Raw genomic sequence first — 18,277 nt, 5'->3', positions numbered from 1 at the left:
CAGACTCGGATGAGACTGTACTGTCTTTTATTGAACAATATGCCACTTGTGACATAGCTAATAGTACAACTGATAAGGACTTAAGAGGAAAAGTGTTACGCTTTCAAAGTCATCATTGTGGAAAATATTGTCGGCGAAAATTCAAATCAAAGACTAAATTCTACACCAAATGTCGTTTTGGTTTTGCACGACCGGTACTTTCAAAAGGAAGAGTCAACAATTTGATGTCATCTTTGCGACATAACATCACAAGAAGGTCACCTAAAAATACGTACAATTTAAGAAGAAGTGAAGAATCCAAATATATAAATGACTATACCCAGTCATTTTGTCCATGTGGAATGCTAACATGGACATACAATATGTTGCAGACACCTCTATTGCTGTGGCTCGATATGTAACGTCTTACATCACAAAATCTGAAAAGACGGAACTGAAGGAGATGTGGGAAGACATTTCTCATGAAAAGAGCCTAAGCAAGAAATTGTATACGTACAGTTTGAAGATGTTGTCTCATTGAGAAATTGGAGCATATGAATGTTGTGATCGCTTATCATCAGCAAGTCTTTATGCAAAATCAAGAACTATCCTGTGGGTGAGTTTGGGTCTTGCAGAAACACGAAACCGTGTTTTGAAACCTGTGCAAGAAATTGAATATTTAGCACAGAAAGAACCAAACAGTACAGACATTCTGAAAACAAATATGTTGGATACATACTATCCAAATAGAAGTACTCTGCTTGAAAACATTTGTCTGTATGAAATACTTCAAAACTACAGTTTTAAAAGGAATATTACAGAGAATATTGATAAAGGTGTATACGCTGAAATTGTACATGAAGGATGTTTGGTGAAACAAAGAAAAGGACACTTGATTAATCATTGAAAACTGAGTTGCGAAACACCTGACAAAAGAGAATTTTACTATTCAGCTCCTTTGCAACTCTTTAAACCATGGCGTACAGAAGAGGAACTACTTGGTGACTATGATAGTTATGAAGATTCATTTAACGCATCTAAAAGTAATATCGAATGTCCTGTTTTCAGTAATTATCTCCAAATGTTGAATGACGAAATAGAGCAAGAAGCAACAATTGCAGCGGAGATTGCTAGAGACAGTTCACAAGGTAGTCAAAGTTCGGCTTCATTAAGTCAAGATCCACTGGGACAACCAATTATCCTAATTTTTTTTTTTTTTTTAGCTACCTAATTTTTATTTCACATAACATAGATTTATCACAAACAAAAACAGTGTTTGGACTTTGAATCACAAACCAGTTGAACTGTTGGGTACGCTTGTAAGGTTTTAAAGCATATATTTATTGTACATTGAAAAATAATTATGAATATTGCGCATAATGAATGTGAGAAAATAGTGTTAAATCTTGAGGGCCCTGACCAAATGATTTTACTTAAAAAGCACGGGATTTGATCTGAAAACATTTGAAGACAACCGATTTAAATGATTTAAACATGGTAACAAAAGAATTGTAATCAATAAAATGAATGCAAAATGTAGATTAAAAACCCACTCTAAAACGTGTTCAAGTAGACCGTATCAGAATACAGACAACAAAATTAATCCGCTGGAAAATATTATTTAGCAGCATTTTTCTTTTATCAGTCTTTCATTTTGCAGGATACAGACACGATTTTCTTGGATTATCAATATTGAGGAAATGTTGCATCTACTTTATTTGCCCAAGCCATTAATCCACCTATGATGTCTTTTGCGATCAAGAAATCCAGCTCATTTCCAGAGAATTCCTCCAGAATTTTAACTGCTTTCTGCGAGTCATTCCCTAATTTGCAAATAACATACACTGGAAAAGGTTCCGCTCCATTGGCCAACTCTTTTTGTTGTTCCATTGCTAGCCTTAGAAGATGGACATATTGATTATTTTTTTCTTCCAACTTTCTCAAGGGAATGTGGACTGCATGAGGGAGGTCTAGCAGCAGAGTACAAAGTTCCCCAGGGGGCGTATCACAGTGTGGAGCGAGGAGTTGGTATTATAAATACCGTGGCTGCAAAGAAGGGTTCCCTAGTCGGAACTTAGAGAGCCTCACACACCCAAGGTAATAAGCGTGAAACACACCCTTACTCGAGGGTGTCCGGTGTCATCATCGGCTCCCTGCCCCTCGTCAGACCGGCGTTGCAATGTCCGACGGAGTCCCCCAAGGGTACTCTTTTGACGGGGTTCTTTTAGTTCCTTGCCGATGGTGGATGTGGGTGAGGATGAGGAAGGTGTAGTCAGTGCAATGGTGAGTGAAGGTGATAAAAAAGGTAATCAGTCCACTAGCAACTTTAATAACGTGGCTGATTCCTTAGTTAAAAGGGGTGGGAGGGGAGTTTAGAGACCGTAAAAGTGTACAGAACAATAACTCTACCCCCTAGTGTGGTCAACATGTTTCTCGCCGAGAGGCGATTCGTCAGGACCTAAAAATAAAGTACTACACAAAGAGAAAGGTGGGCTCAATGCTCAATCTATATGAAGAAAGCAAATACAACCTCGCTGGGTCGGAGGGCCAGAGGGCCAAGGGGTCCTGCTCTATTTAGGCGACCTAGAGGTAGGGGAACAAAAATTATAAAAACAGAAAGAACAGCTCAAGTCAAATGTAACATAGTGACTCAATGCTCAAATCGTGCAGCGTGACTCTTGTGACACACGCTCCACACTGTGAGAAGTGAAGGGGGTGGTGTGAAAGGGAACACACATTGAACCGGGCATTTAGGTGCAACGTCCCTTTTATGTCATACACCGCTCAAATGTCACAATAGGGGAATTTCTATTGTGTGTTTAAGAAATATCTGTGGTATACAGCCGAAGCATTCGAAATAGCAACCCATCCATCAGGAAACAACAACAGGCGTGCAGCAATAGTCATGTTCTTACCCTAAGGGGATTAAGACTAGGCCCCGCAGCATGCTCCCGTGAGGCCAGCGTAATAAGGTTCAGTACACCTATTGGATGTGAGAAATTGGTAGCTGGTAACTCAGACAGGTGAGGGAGATGTAAATGTTGGTACACTAAGCAGCAGCAATAGCGGCCCCAGGTGGAGTGTAGAACCTGCTCCCAGTAGCAATTAATAATCGGGATAGGTAGGGAAAGATGCTGGGCGGGATAGTGCTCATTAACTATGGATCCCTGTGCAACAGTACTGGTCATGTGATGTAGGATGCGTGTCACTCACGCCACTCCTATCTATTGACATAGGCGACAGGGAAGCACTCGGGGTACAGCCCTCAGCCCCTTCATCAATAGATCGAGCGGGATGGGGGCGGGTACATGGTCAAGTGGGCCATAGTGTTATCAATAAGCTTTAACATACTGTGTTTAGGAATACGTTCAGCGGGGCCCCAGGGAGGCTTGTGTGAAGATAAAGCCTGCCCTGTTACTCTATAGATGGAGACCCGGCGAGCTAGGGGCGGGTCAGGGGAGTGGCCAGGCGGGGCATAGGTTAAAGTCTGAATAGCGGGGCCTCCGGGGAGGCTCCCGATCAGCAGGCGGATCCTTTGCGAGCCCATGCGGTAATCGCACAAATCGGCCCGATATTGTCCACGCTCCATGGTAAAGTTGGGGCTTTAGCAGTCTCGGGTAGCGCTTACCTTGGTATAGACACTGGAACGGCGGAACACCTACCCCTCACGCTCACGGCACCTGGTCAGAGTGCGGAGCAGCTGGTGGAGGTTTCTAATGATGTCCGCCGTTTTAAAGGGAGTGAAGGCGCGTCTATAATGCGTCATGCGCATGCGCAGTACCCTGACTGGTACACTGGGCAGAGCTAGTTACTCGAAAGGCTGAGTGAAGGGGCCATCTTGGGAGTGGCAATAGTACTGGAACCGATCGCGATTAGCTTCGAGATCCATGCCTCAGGGAGTCGGGTGTAATTAAACCAGAGGCGGAGGCGTAATATGAAATGCCTATGTGAGTATTCAAAGTTGGCCAAAGGGAGTGTTATGGTGCGGATGATCGCGCATATAACGTCATAATCTCCACAAAGTGTCAGGACACTGTCTGTAATGACTGCATGCTGTGGGGACTGCGTGACTCAACCCAGTCAGTCCGTGGAATAATGTACTGGTGGTGTTTTGTAAAGGGGGAGCCAAAGGCCCACGGGGAGCCAGATGGCCAGGGATTGCAGCAACAGTGAGGGGTAGGGCTGTAGGTTGTGTTGTCCCGCTAGTCGAGGGTAAATGGCAGGTGGGGTGTGTCTAGGCTGTGATGCTATTACAGTAGGGGTAAACGCGTGTGAGGGTAGAAGATATCTACCTTGAGACACTTGCCCAGGGAATAGCGTCATTTAGGCCTATTGTGTCTAGCTGGAGACGATGCACCCATCTCTGTTCAAGCCTGAACAAAGCTTGTCTAGTCATGGTTGGTTGGGACTCAAGCACTAGCCATTGGATGCTGTCGGCCGGGTGATTGTGCTGTTGGTAATGTTCATATAGTCTCGTATGAGTCTTGGAGCATCGTATATTGCTTTTATGCTCCGTTATTCTCAATTTGACCTGTCTCATGGTCATCCCGGCGTAAAATTTCCCACAAGGGCAGATAAGGAGATAGACACACTTAGAGCTATTACAATTAGTATGTCTAGTCAGTTTCCAGGTGAAAGAGTCTGTTAATGTGATTTCTTTGCACTGTTTAGATTGGGGACAGACGGCACAACCCCCACAAGGGTAGTGTCCAACCACGGGTGGGAGGTCCCATAATGTACGTTGTCCAGCAACGGGTGATTTCTTAGGACGTGTGTGTATCAGGGAGTCTTTTAGGTTCGTTGTTCGTTTAAATGCAAACCTAGGCTTGGGTAAATCAGTGCCCCCTGAATTGAGAATGTCCCAGTGTTTATTCACTGTTTTCTTAATGAAGTTTGAATTCCTGGTGAAACTAGTGACACATGTTATAAGATTGTCGCGTTCTTTCTGGTGTACTTCCAGGAGGGCCTCCCTATGGTTGTTAAGGGCTCTCTTACTAGAGTCTCGTATCAATTTGGTGGGATACCCTCTGTCAAGCAGCTTACTTTGTAAGGTGTTAGCTTCCTGTCTGTAATCATCCCTTGAGGAGCAATTCCTACGTATCCTCAAGAATTGACCGAAGGGAAGATTTTCGCGTAGTGCTCTGGGGTGATGACTGTTAAACAGAAGGAGGCTGTTTCTGTCCGTCTCTTTACGGAACAGAGTGGTACTCAGACCGGCTGGTCCCAGCCGTATCGTGAGGTCAAGGAAGGGTAAAGCTGTCTCTGACACAGTCCCAGTGAATTTGAGGTAGGGATTCTGTAAGTTGATCCAGGAGCAGAACTGATTACAGCTCTCTCGGTCACCCTTCCAAAGTATCAGAATGTCGTCGATATACCGACGCCATAGTGTGAGATGTTGTCGGAAGGGGTTAGAGTCGGGATAGATGATCTGGTTCTCAAAAGCCGCCATATAAATGCAAGCAATGCTGGGAGCAAAGGTCGAACCCATAGAGGTACCTCTGATCTGGTGGTACAGCTGTGAACCATATTGGAAGAAGTTTTCCGTCAACGCGATACTTGCACAAGCCATGATAAAAGATATAGGGGTAGGCGAGGACCACTCCTGCTGCATAAGGGCGGATTCCACGGCTTCTAGTGTGGCTGCTTGGGGAATGTTAGTATACAGCGCTTCTACATCAAGCGTGAGAAGTAGGTCTACATCTTCTCGCCCCTCAATTGACTCAATGAGACGTAAGACATCTCTTGTATCCTGTAGGTAGGAGGGTATTTCCTTTACAATGGGTTGAAGAAATACATCACAAAACTTGGATAAGGGTTCTAGTAATGAGCCAATCCCAGAGACAATGGGTCTCCCTGGGACTGGACTGATCCCTTTGTGAATTTTAGGAAGAGTATAAAAATACGGGACCACAGGGTGCTTCGTCAGGAGAAACTCTGCCTCTTTTTTAGAGATCCAGCCATTGGCTTCGCCTTCAATAATCAGACTGGAGATGTCTGTAATTAGTCTGTTAGTTGGGTCTGCTGGGAGGGGTCTGTAGTGGGTAGTGTTGGCCAGTTGGCGCTTACACTCTGTGTCGTAATCGATGGCGTCTTGTATGACAGTTGCTCCCCCTTTGTCAGCTTGTTTTATCACGATGGCGGTGTCGTTGCCAAGGGATAGGACTGCTTGTCTTTCAGCTTTACTCAGATTATTGTAACTACTGGAGTTTGGTTTATTCTCCAAGGACTTAAGTACAGCCTTCTCAAAGGTCAATACCTCAGGAGGGACCATCCCGTCCGTGGGGGTAAAGGTGGAGGGGTTATGTAGACCCGTATCGGTTTTTTCACTGGAAGGCTGGTCCTGGAAGTAGGCCCTAAGGCGTACTTTGCGGAAAAATTGTTTGATCTCGCATATTTCTGTAAAACTGTCCGGGGTGGGCGTGGGAACAAACCCTAAGCCCTTTTCAAGAGTAGTCGTTTCTATAGGAGAGAGAACTCTGTGTGAGAGATTGACCACTAAGCTCTTCTCCCCCTCGCTGCACTCCTGGTTTCCATCGGGGCTGATGTCGATGGCTGGTCTTGCCACTGGACCCCTCTTGTGCCGCTCCGCTTGCGCCCTTTTCCTCTGCCCCAACCTCTGTCGTGAAAAGGGTTCTGGGGGTAGAATTGTGGGGGGCCTTGCGGGTAGAAGGGGTATTGCCAAGGAGGCAGCATTTGTGGGGGTCCATGGAACGTGGGTCCTTGATGGAAGCCCCGGTTCCAGTTGGGGCGCCGTTGCTGGCGGTTGTTGTTAGGGGTGGTGCCAGTGCTAGAGTCACTGCTTGAGGACCCTCTTCGACTTTCAAAGCCAGAATTCTCATCGGAGGAATACCCAGTTTTCTTATTGGTGTATCCTTCCTTAAGATAAGGGTAGACTTTTTCTTTCTCAAATCTTGCTACATCTTTTTCAAGTTTGGACAATTTCTGCTTAAGGAGATATTCCTGGTTATCGGCAATCTCCTGATTAATCTCTGCGAGTTTAGCTGAGAAGGCCGTTTTAGAATTTTTACTAACGGCTGTCTTCATCGTTGTTTCTATGGCTGTGATTTTGTCCAGCAGAGCGTCTGCCAATCTTTTGGCTGTTTTGACGATCAAGAAAAGTAAGTCTTTCGTACACTTCCAGGAGACCTGGCACCAGTCTCCTTTGAACTGGTTGTCTTCTAGGAAGATCCTGGGGAGGAGGTTGACTATGAGTCCCTGGGGGGCGATATTGGCCCTCAGGTATTCAGCCATCATCAGTCCATGTATGGTAATACGTAGCCACTCTTTTTTCAGGGTGGTGAGTTTCGTCCAGTCATCAGTAGAGGAGCCGGTGGCGGCAGCCTCTGACGTTCCCAAGAGAGAGGGTGTATCCCTAAGGGCTTCGGCTATAGTTCCCTCATCGAAACTAAGACCCGGGACGTCCTCCATGGTTAGACGGTCACCCGGGTGAAAGAGTCGTAGGGAATGGAGGGTAAGGTAAGGGGTATGTAGGAAACACTCAAATGCAACCAGTCATTCGAGGTCCCTAGTGGGCCTCACAGCGATCTGTCGCTGGAGGTAGCCTAGACAGTTCCGTGGGATGGCCCACGCAAAGATTTTTAACAAAAGGGGAACAGAGGAGGACGATATTTAATGGGGTCCAGTGTACATGTCCTAAAGTAGAGCTAGCAGCAGAGTACAAAGTTCCCCAGGGGGCGTATCACAGTGTGGAGCGAGGAGTTGGTATTATAAATACCGTGGCTGCAAAGAAGGGTTCCCTAGTCGGAACTTAGAGAGCCTCACACACCCAAGGTAATAAGCGTGAAACACACCCTTACTCGAGGGTGTCCGGTGTCATCATCGGCTCCCTGCCCCTCGTCAGACCGGCGTTGCAATGTCCGACGGAGTCCCCCAAGGGTACTCTTTTGACGGGGTTCTTTTAGTTCCTTGCCGATGGTGGATGTGGGTGAGGATGAGGAAGGTGTAGTCAGTGCAATGGTGAGTGAAGGTGATAAAAAAGGTAATCAGTCCACTAGCAACTTTAATAACGTGGCTGATTCCTTAGTTAAAAGGGGTGGGAGGGGAGTTTAGAGACCGTAAAAGTGTACAGAACAATAACTCTACCCCCTAGTGTGGTCAACATGTTTCTCGCCGAGAGGCGATTCGTCAGGACCTAAAAATAAAGTACTACACAAAGAGAAAGGTGGGCTCAATGCTCAATCTATATGAAGAAAGCAAATACAACCTCGCTGGGTCGGAGGGCCAGAGGGCCAAGGGGTCCTGCTCTATTTAGGCGACCTAGAGGTAGGGGAACAAAAATTATAAAAACAGAAAGAACAGCTCAAGTCAAATGTAACATAGTGACTCAATGCTCAAATCGTGCAGCGTGACTCTTGTGACACACGCTCCACACTGTGAGAAGTGAAGGGGGTGGTGTGAAAGGGAACACACATTGAACCGGGCATTTAGGTGCAACGTCCCTTTTATGTCATACACCGCTCAAATGTCACAATAGGGGAATTTCTATTGTGTGTTTAAGAAATATCTGTGGTATACAGCCGAAGCATTCGAAATAGCAACCCATCCATCAGGAAACAACAACAGGCGTGCAGCAATAGTCATGTTCCTACCCTAAGGGGATTAAGACTAGGCCCCGCAGCATGCTCCCGTGAGGCCAGCGTAATAAGGTTCAGTACACCTATTGGATGTGAGAAATTGGTAGCTGGTAACTCAGACAGGTGAGGGAGATGTAAATGTTGGTACACTAAGCAGCAGCAATAGCGGCCCCAGGTGGAGTGTAGAACCTGCTCCCAGTAGCAATTAATAATCGGGATAGGTAGGGAAAGATGCTGGGCGGGATAGTGCCCATTAACTATGGATCCCTGTGCAACAGTACTGGTCATGTGATGTAGGATGCGTGTCACTCACGCCACTCCTATCTATTGACATAGGCGACAGGGAAGCACTCGGGGTACAGCCCTCAGCCCCTTCATCAATAGATCGAGCGGGATGGGGGCGGGTACATGGTCAAGTGGGCCATAGTGTTATCAATAAGCTTTAACATACTGTGTTTAGGAATACGTTCAGCGGGGCCCCAGGGAGGCTTGTGTGAAGATAAAGCCTGCCCTGTTACTCTATAGATGGAGACCCGGCGAGCTAGGGGCGGGTCAGGGGAGTGGCCAGGCGGGGCATAGGTTAAAGTCTGAATAGCGGGGCCTCCGGGGAGGCTCCCGATCAGCAGGCGGATCCTTTGCGAGCCCATGCGGTAATCGCACAAATCGGCCCGATATTGTCCACGCTCCATGGTAAAGTTGGGGCTTTAGCAGTCTCGGGTAGCGCTTACCTTGGTATAGACACTGGAACGGCGGAACACCTACCCCTCACGCTCACGGCACCTGGTCAGAGTGCGGAGCAGCTGGTGGAGGTTTCTAATGATGTCCGCCGTTTTAAAGGGAGTGAAGGCGCGTCTATAATGCGTCATGCGCATGCGCAGTACCCTGACTGGTACACTGGGCAGAGCTAGTTACTCGAAAGGCTGAGTGAAGGGGCCATCTTGGGAGTGGCAATAGTACTGGAACCGATCGCGATTAGCTTCGAGATCCATGCCTCAGGGAGTCGGGTGTAATTAAACCAGAGGCGGAGGCGTAATATGAAATGCCTATGTGAGTATTCAAAGTTGGCCAAAGGGAGTGTTATGGTGCGGATGATCGCGCATATAACGTCATAATCTCCACAAAGTGTCAGGACACTGTCTGTAATGACTGCATGCTGTGGGGACTGCGTGACTCAACCCAGTCAGTCCGTGGAATAATGTACTGGTGGTGTTTTGTAAAGGGGGAGCCAAAGGCCCACGGGGAGCCAGGGGAGCCAGATGGCCAGGGATTGCAGCAACAGTGAGGGGTAGGGCTGTAGGTTGTGTTGTCCCGCTAGTCGAGGGTAAATGGCAGGTGGGGTGTGTCTAGGCTGTGATGCTATTACAGTAGGGGTAAACGCGTGTGAGGGTAAAAAAAAACTGCATGAGGGAGGTGACAGATGTCCACCTCAGTTTGTGGCCGAACGTCCAAAAGTAAGTGAGCGACCTGGTTGTCCATTATCTTCTTGTATTCTTGTGGTGATATTCTCTCTTGTGGGGTCAGCAAACACAAAGATAAGCCACAAAACGCCTCGTAATCTTGAAGACCTTGCACAGATGGATTCTCTCCACAGACAGCACAGTCACGTTTTTTAGAACGCATCTTGATATTACGAAATGGCCCATCGACAGCATCAAACATCATCAAAACCTGGCTTAAGGAGGAATCCATTCCCGAAAGCATCTTTAATATTTCCAGAGCCTGCATCAGGCCCAGAATTCCAGGGACGACCCCAAGAACTCCACCATCTGCACAATTAGTCACTGTCTCAGCTGGTGGTGGTTTTGGAAAAATGCATCGGTAGCAAGGACCACCGTTATAGTTGTACACTGTGAGCTGTCCCTCGAGTCTGAGAGCACTAGCGGAGACTAGTGGCTTGCCCATTAGAACACACGCGTCATTGATGAGATACCTGGTGGGCACATTATCTGAACAATCAGCGATAATGTCATACTGTTTAACAAGCTCTAGTGCAGTCTGGGAATTTAAAGTCATATGGTACGGAATGTATTCTACAGAGGAATTCAATAGTTTTAGTGCTGATGCAGCAGACACAGATTTAGATATGCCTTGCTTGTTCTCGGAATGCAAAATCTGCCTGTGTAGATTGCTCAATTCAACAACATCATGATCCACAAGTCCTAGTCGGCCAATGCCTGAAGCAGCCAGGTACTGGGCAAGAGGGCACCCAAGACCTCCACAGCCAACCACTAGAACAGAAGAGTTTGCAAGACTGAGGTGTCCTTTAACACCAATCTCTGGAAGAACGAGCTGTCTACTATACCGCCATATATCCTCATTCATTAGGCTGGACTTTGCTTTTAAAGATGGAAGTTCTGTCAGTGGATGACATACAAATGGTAGATATGAACTGCAGGTTGACTCCTCTTGCAACTGCACAAGTCTCTTTCTAAGTGCATTCACCTCTTCCTCTTTCGCCAAGAGCTCTTCCCTTAGCTTGACTATGTCGGTCAAGTTCATTGCAGTTACACAAGATTCCTTCGCCACAGGCAGCATATGGCGAAATCAAAGTCCTCAAACACTTCCTTCACCAATTCTCAAGCAAATAAGTAGCACGCCCCTTATGACAAGAATGTGAATACTTGCTGCGTGGTGTGGTCAAGCAGGTTTTGATGTGGCTTCTTTGAAGGCAGCTTGCATACCCGGCGCCCCAGAGTCCACGCCAGTGTCCAGCACAGCAATAACCATCCCGCGGCCGTCGTACTCTGGGAATCAGACGAGGAAGCACCCCCCTCTTCACTGGCTCCACTGTCTGCTCTGCTTCCTCAGTCCCTTTAGCTCATGCCGGGCAAAGGCACTGTTGCTGTGCGCAGGCGCAGCGAGCGCGCCTTGCCTGGCTCACGGTGTCAACGTGTCTGTGCGCAGGCGTAGGGAGCGTCCCCTGCCTGATGCACGTGCCCTGTTATACTTCCGCAGACCCTTCTTTAGCTCATGCCGGCCTGCGGGAGCTGTCAGTGTGCGCAGGCACGATGAGCCTGTGCCGGAGGACGCAGCCCTCTCGTTCCTTTCACCCGTGTGCGGGCGGACCAGCCTTCGGGGAGGACGGAGCCGAGGGTCCAGGTGTGTTGGGCAATGAGTTCCCAGGAAGTGTGTGCGTGTGTGTGTGTGCGTAGTGAGCGTCCCCTGCCTGATGTACGTGTACAATTATCCTAAATGAAGCAGCCACTGCCATGGATGAGGTGGAAAGAGCAATGCAGCAAGGTCAAGAGGAAGTAATAAACTTAGAAGAATTGAAAAATCAATTTAATCTTGAGCAAAGACAGATATATAATGAAGTGACAGAGCACATTGAGCATGGCTTTCGTCAAGAGAAAAAAGAATGCTTATGTATGTCATTTGAACCTATTCGACTATATGTAAGTGGAGAAGCTGGAACTGGTAAATGTTTCCTAATTAAAGGAATTACTACATATCTACAGCAAAGAACTCAGTCAACACTGTCTTGTGTTGTTACTGCTCCAACTAGATTGGCAGCACATAATATTAAAGGTATTACTTTACATCGTTTACTGATGCTGCCAGTTGAACATGAAAATAAATTACAATATCACAAGCTATCTGGAGAAGCTTGTTTTGAAGTTTCTAGAGTACTTAAAAAAATGAAACTTCTCATTATTGATGAGGTAAGCATGGTATCCAATTTAATGCTTGCTTTTGTGCATTTAAAAATGCAACAGATACTTAAGACAGAGTATGATGTGTCATTTGGAGGTAAACATGTCATAGTTTTTGGAGATCTACTGCAGCTAACTCCTGTGAAAGGACAACCTGTATTTAAGACTGTTACGCATGAAGAGACCAGAAAGTGCCTGGGCAGTATTGGAAATGTTAATATATGGTCACATTTCAAATATACTGAACTGATTCAAAATATGCGACAGGCAAAGGATACTAAATATGGAAATATTCTTCAAGATATAAGGATTGGAAAACTAACTGAAGATGCGAAAGAAACTCTACGAACACGATTACTTTCCAAGCTCTTTCCTAATGAAGATAATGTACCTGAGAAAATATGTAGTAAAGAGGTAGCAGATAAGTCAGTCATATGCTTGATGCCAACTCTCAAAGAATGTTCCGTTTTCAATGAAAACATTTTGAAGTTGGAAAATCAAGAAATTAAGAAATTGGAAGCTAAAGATAGAATAGAGCATGAAGGTAGTACTATTGTTTTGTCTGAAAAGTTGAAGTTAAAATTGGATTCTCTTCAGAAATCTATATCTAAAACTGCTGGCTTAGAAAGAAATCCGTATGTATGTTTAAATTGTCGGATTATTTTACGAAGAAATTTACATGTAGAAAGAGGTTTGGTAAATGGAGCAATGGGTAATGTTGTAGGTTTTGTCAATTACTCAAATAGAGATGAGATTGAATTTTTAAGAATTAAATTTGATGGAATTGAGGAAGTTCAACAATTCAGTCGCTGTCAGCTCGTTTTTTGCTTGTGAAAGACTTATATGTCCGTCAGAAGCAATTTCCAATTTGTTTGGCATATGCAGTGACTATTCAGAAATCTCAAGGTTTAAGTGTAGATTGTGCTTTGGTAAATATTGGAAGCACTGTATTCAAAGAGGGTATGGCGTATGTTGCTTTATCTCGAGTTAGAACTTTATGTGGACTGTATCTAATTGATTTTGATGAGACAAAGATTAGTGCAGATCTAAATTGTGTGAAGGAGTATAATAGGTTAAGAAGAGAATATGCTCCAAGTTTACCTCAATATCCTTTAATTGAAAAGTGTATGGTTGGTTAGAAAAGGAGAAATGAGGAAAAATGTACCGAAGTAGTAGAGAAACGAAGAAAAAAAGATGTAGCTGTCATTGGTAGCAGTAAGAAAAAGGTTAGTATTGAACAGATTGTTGGATTTAAGTTTGAAAACAGGTCTGGTGTCAACTGCTATGCAAATGTAGTAGTTAATGTTGTTTTTTTTCTAAAAAAATTTCAGCAACAGTTTGTACAAAATCGGGAGCAAACATTTTGTTGTTCGTTAAATTCTGTATTTGAAAAATGTAGCAGTGATAATAGTGAAGTAGCAAGTGTTTCAGAACTAAGGAATGTTTTAGACATATGTGCAGGACTAAATCAATTTTCTCAGAATATTCAGCAAGATTGTCAAGAATTTATTATGTATATGCTAACAGTTTTGGAAGATGAAGGTGTAGATATTGATAGTCTTTTTGGCCTTTCTTATAAATGGGAACATAAGTGTGATAATTGTTCATTTTCAAGTACTCCTGATATACACACTGAAAGATTTATATATTTACCATTACCAGACTGTAAAGAAGTGTCCTTTAATAAACTAGTTAAAGATGCACATCAGAACATGGTCTGCTCTCAATGTAACTCTGAAATGTTATCAACATTATTTATCCACAGAAATGGACAATATGTAATTTTAATGTTTCAACGATGCAGAGCTGATGGGAGTAAATTGTCAACTTTAATTAAAAATGTTGTGGCTTCTCAAGTATCTATTTCTAGAAGAACATTTGCAACTATAGCCATTATTTTTCATGAAGGGCCTTCAACATTAGCAGGACATTACACAGCTTATTTGAAGTCTCCAACAGGTTGGACACTCTGCAATGATAGTCAATTGACTTTTAAGAAACGTTTGCCTTTTGACTTAACTAATTCTTATCTGCTATTTTTGCAACCCAAATTTCAGTAAAATTACTTGGTGTAGGAAGATTAACACTGTAAAGATATGAAACTCTGTTGTTTAGAAATATCATGTGACTGAGGGTGTGCAAATCTAGAAATGAAATTTGTATTTGGCATAGTGATAGTATCAGGTACAAGTTTACTTAATGTTTGATGGTACAGAACGCGTTAGAATTTTTATTTGAAAGGTTGAGAAAGAAATGGATAACACTAAGATTAAATAATTTGAGAAAATACCTACTTAACTCATACTATTTGGCCACGCGGAAACATATGAGACAACAAAATGTGTACTTGAGATAAATGTTTTCAGAACATATTTCAACTGAAGTTTGTTGAGAGGTATTTAAAAAATAACGAGTTAACTCATACTATTTGGCCACGCGGAAAGGTATGAGAGAAGAAAATGTGTACTTAAGATAAATATTTTTAGAACATATTTTGACGGAAGTTTGTTGAGAGGTATTTAAAAATAAGGAGTTAACTCATACTATTTGGCCACGCGGAAAGGTGTAAGAGAAGAAAATGTGTACTTAAGATAAATGTTTTAAGAACATATTTGCACGGAGCTTTGTTGAGACGTATTTAAAAATAAGTGCTATGGTTTAATAAGTTTGTAACTGAGGAAGATGTACTGTGCTTACTCAAGAAATTGCGAATTAGAGAAAAACATTTAAGACATGTTTTTTCAGGTATTTATATTATGTATAGAGATCTTGTACGGCTTTTTTAAACACAATCATTTGGATTGTGGTTTTTTTCCCCGCTGTTACATGATGATTACTATTGAAATCACTGTTTATAGTGAAAATCAATATATTCTGAGGAAAGCAAAAATAAACCATGCAATATGTTGTTTAAGTTATTTTGTTACATTGGATTTAGAAATATGTATTATAACACATTTTTTTATTGTCTTCCACAGATATTACATTTAAAAGGTAAGTACAACTAATAACATCCGAGAGTTTCCTTTGCCTCTCTCTTATCCTTATTCTTTTCATCACCTTCCTTTGTCAGTACTGTTCAGTCACGCTTATTCCGTTTAACTCATCCACATTTTGCATTGTTTAATTTTCTCTCCTGTTTCTCTAACATCTTTTCTGTCACTATTTTATTCAGTCTATCTATCTCTTCCGTTTGATTCTTCCGTTGTCTCATGGTGACTCACCTTTATTGACCTTATATCACCTTTGTTTCTAGAATCTTAATTCGTTTGTCTTACTGTACCTTTAATTTTATTCCCTTAGTCTGCTTTCATTAATTATGCTCAATTCTTAATCTTAAATCTAAAGAGCCTCATTTATGAAAGCCTTTCGCCACCGATGCGCCACTTTTTCCCATGTTAGAAGTGACGCATGGGTGGCGCAAGGCCTTCATAAATAAGGCCCATAGTTTACTTCCCTTACCCTACTTCATTTTTATTTATTTGTCTCCTACAGTCCTTGTGTATTTCTACTCCGTTCATCTTCTGTTTCTCACCCTTTTTTACTCTGTTTCTCTTACTGTTTTTCCTTTATTTTATCTATCTCCTTAAGATATTCCTGTACTCTTACTGTGTTTCTTTAAGAGACTGTTTATTTCGTGTACTATCACTGATCATACTTTTATTTTCTCTCTCACTTTACTTTCGTTTAGACACTCATTCCTTCAGTGCTATTATCTCTTTCAATTAATTACCTTACTCATTGATTTATATACCACACATTCTGTCTCTGTCTCTTACTCTCCCTCAGTCTTTTTTTCTTTCACTTTCTGTTTCATTCACTCCTACTTTTTTTGTTTTATGAAATGTACATTTTTTTTTTAAATCTGTTTATTAGCATAGTGTTTAGAGCAGAACATGCATACATTTTCATATATACGAGCACAGTATTAACCCCGGTGGTACATGCATGTGTACGCTCATAGCATATATAGAAACATAGTGGATTTGATTTTTCATTTTGTCGATGAACTAGAACAACTAACAAACCCCGTTCTCACCCGATCCCACCCTCCGCCCCTAGGAAATCCCACCCGACACTCTCTCAACATGCGTATAATTGAAATATTGACATGTGGGTCACCCCCAATGCATTGAAACATAGCGTAAGTTGAACACATAGGTAGGGTGAGGCAGCGTGATCGATGGGTCGGAGACACCCGTATCCCATCGCAGTGCACCGTAGGCAGTGGCCGTGCATGGGAGAGTGAGTCAGTGCATAGTGATACCCCAAGTGGCTATTCACTTGTATCTCCTTCATCCTCGTCATTGCCAGCCTCAAAGGTCCCTAACGTGTCAAACCATTCTAGTGAGAACGGTGTTTTTCGGAGGCCCCTACTCTCCTCTCTCTGTAGTGCTTCACCCTCAGCCTTACCCCAGCGCATTACTTCCACCCGCCACAGGTCAGGGTTGGGCGGTTTAGCTGATTTCCATCTCATCGTGATGGCACGCTTCGCCAGCAACAGGGCCAGATCTGAGAAGCGCGTCGCCACGGTTCTGGTGCGTGTTGATGGCCCCAGCCCTAGAAGTGTATGTTCCAGTGTAGGTGAACGGGGCAGAGTGCCAGCCTTCTCGAGTGAGTCATGGACAGTGGTCCAGAAATACCCTAATTTAGGGCATTGCCACAGCATGTGTACCAGTGATGCGTCGTCTGCATCGCATCGGGGGCAGTTGCTCTTGGATGCAGGGAACATCACATGTAGGCGGTGTGGAGTCAAATAGGCTCTATGTAGTAACATCAGTTGGATGAACTTGTATTTGGGGTTCCTAGTTACTTTCCTGGGGAACTGAAGTATGCGCTCCCACTCTGTATCTCGCAGTGGCCTCCCAATATCTTCCTCCCATGTCGCCTGCAGTGGTGACAGTGTATGTGCCCTCCCCGTTTTGATGCTAGTTGTGAGCCACCTGGTCAGATGGCCGCCCGTTCCCATGAGGTAGAGCATTGTGACGAGAGGGTTCGTAACAGGTTCCCGCCCGTCAGGCGACCATTTGCGTGAGATATAGTGTCGGAGAATGAAATGTACATTATAACCTTATTTTTACTTTTCTTCCACAGATACTATGTTTTTTAAAGAAATTTACTTTTACTTTGTTACTATTTATTAGGTAAGTATAAAAAATAAAGAAACTTTTCCATCACTGTGTTATTTCTTTGTCTATCCTGGTCATACCAGTGTCATGTTTTATGTGAGCACTTCTACACAGGATTGGGTGCACTGTGATAAGGAGCGCCTTAAAAGTGATTTTATGAAATCAGCGATATTTCACTGAGTGAGTTCAACAACGCTGATATATGAAAACATTGGAGGTAAATGATGTTAAATGTTAAATGGTGTTGTTTCCAGGGCTTTAAGAGGTGTTAAAAAAATTGGGGGGTCTCTTCAAATAGAGTGTAGGTGGTAATTCAGAGGGAAGTTTAAAACACATAGGCTAAAAATGTGCGCTTAGCATAGTGTTGCGCCCGACTGGTGTTATGTTGTTTCTGTCATTCTATGCAGATATATAATATAGCAAGTATTTTCTCATGAAAAAGAAGCCATGACTATTGGCTTTGTGAATGATTGCTAATTTCTTAAAATAAAAAAGCAGCAACCATGGCATTGTTGAATATAGTATTGTAAATACTTATGTTCAAGAATGATGAGAGAGTAAAAGAAGGTTAACCTGATCTTTTATACTTATTTCACAGGCTTCTTTGAAGGAAGTGTTCTATATCATTGTAGCGTGGGCGTTTCACTTTTTTATACCTAACACAATCCCTTCTGTACGCTGTAGCAGGAGGAGCGCTACATACTTGAACATCCTTCAGTGCCCCATTTTCATTCAGAAAGTGGCAATGAGACCGATACAGAACTTCAATGGGCGGGAGGGGCTGCTCCTGTGCTCCTGGAGGAGTGCGATGCCGCTCCAGCAGTGGGAGTGAGGCCTCTCAAAGGGGAGCAGCGCAGCTCCTTCTGATGGCCACAATTGCAGATAACAGGGTATGGATGTCCATGGAATTTACGGACGGTTA

The 18,277-nt window shown here is 43.7% G+C and overlaps 1 protein-coding gene across 1 annotated transcript; it reads right to left on the bottom strand.

Annotated features, from left to right (window-relative positions):
• Positions 1-1,362: 1,362 nt before the first annotated feature.
• LOC147748970 (adenylyltransferase and sulfurtransferase MOCS3-like) lies at positions 1,363-11,151 on the bottom strand. Its single transcript, XM_086936507.1, has 3 exons — positions 9,972-11,151; position 9,455; positions 1,363-1,934 (listed from the first exon to the last, which is right to left on the bottom strand). The coding sequence occupies exons 1-3, from the start codon at positions 11,106-11,108 to the stop codon at positions 1,666-1,668; spliced, it is 1,407 nt and encodes a 468-aa protein (XP_086792633.1). The 5' UTR covers positions 11,109-11,151; the 3' UTR covers positions 1,363-1,665.
• Between the last annotated feature and the right edge of the window lie 7,126 nt (positions 11,152-18,277).

This window comes from Lissotriton vulgaris, chromosome 1_1 (assembly GCF_964263255.1).
Source record: "Lissotriton vulgaris chromosome 1_1, aLisVul1.2, whole genome shotgun sequence".
NCBI classification, from domain to species: Eukaryota; Metazoa; Chordata; class Amphibia; order Caudata; family Salamandridae; genus Lissotriton; species Lissotriton vulgaris.
This window is presented reverse-complemented; position numbering and strand designations above follow the sequence as displayed.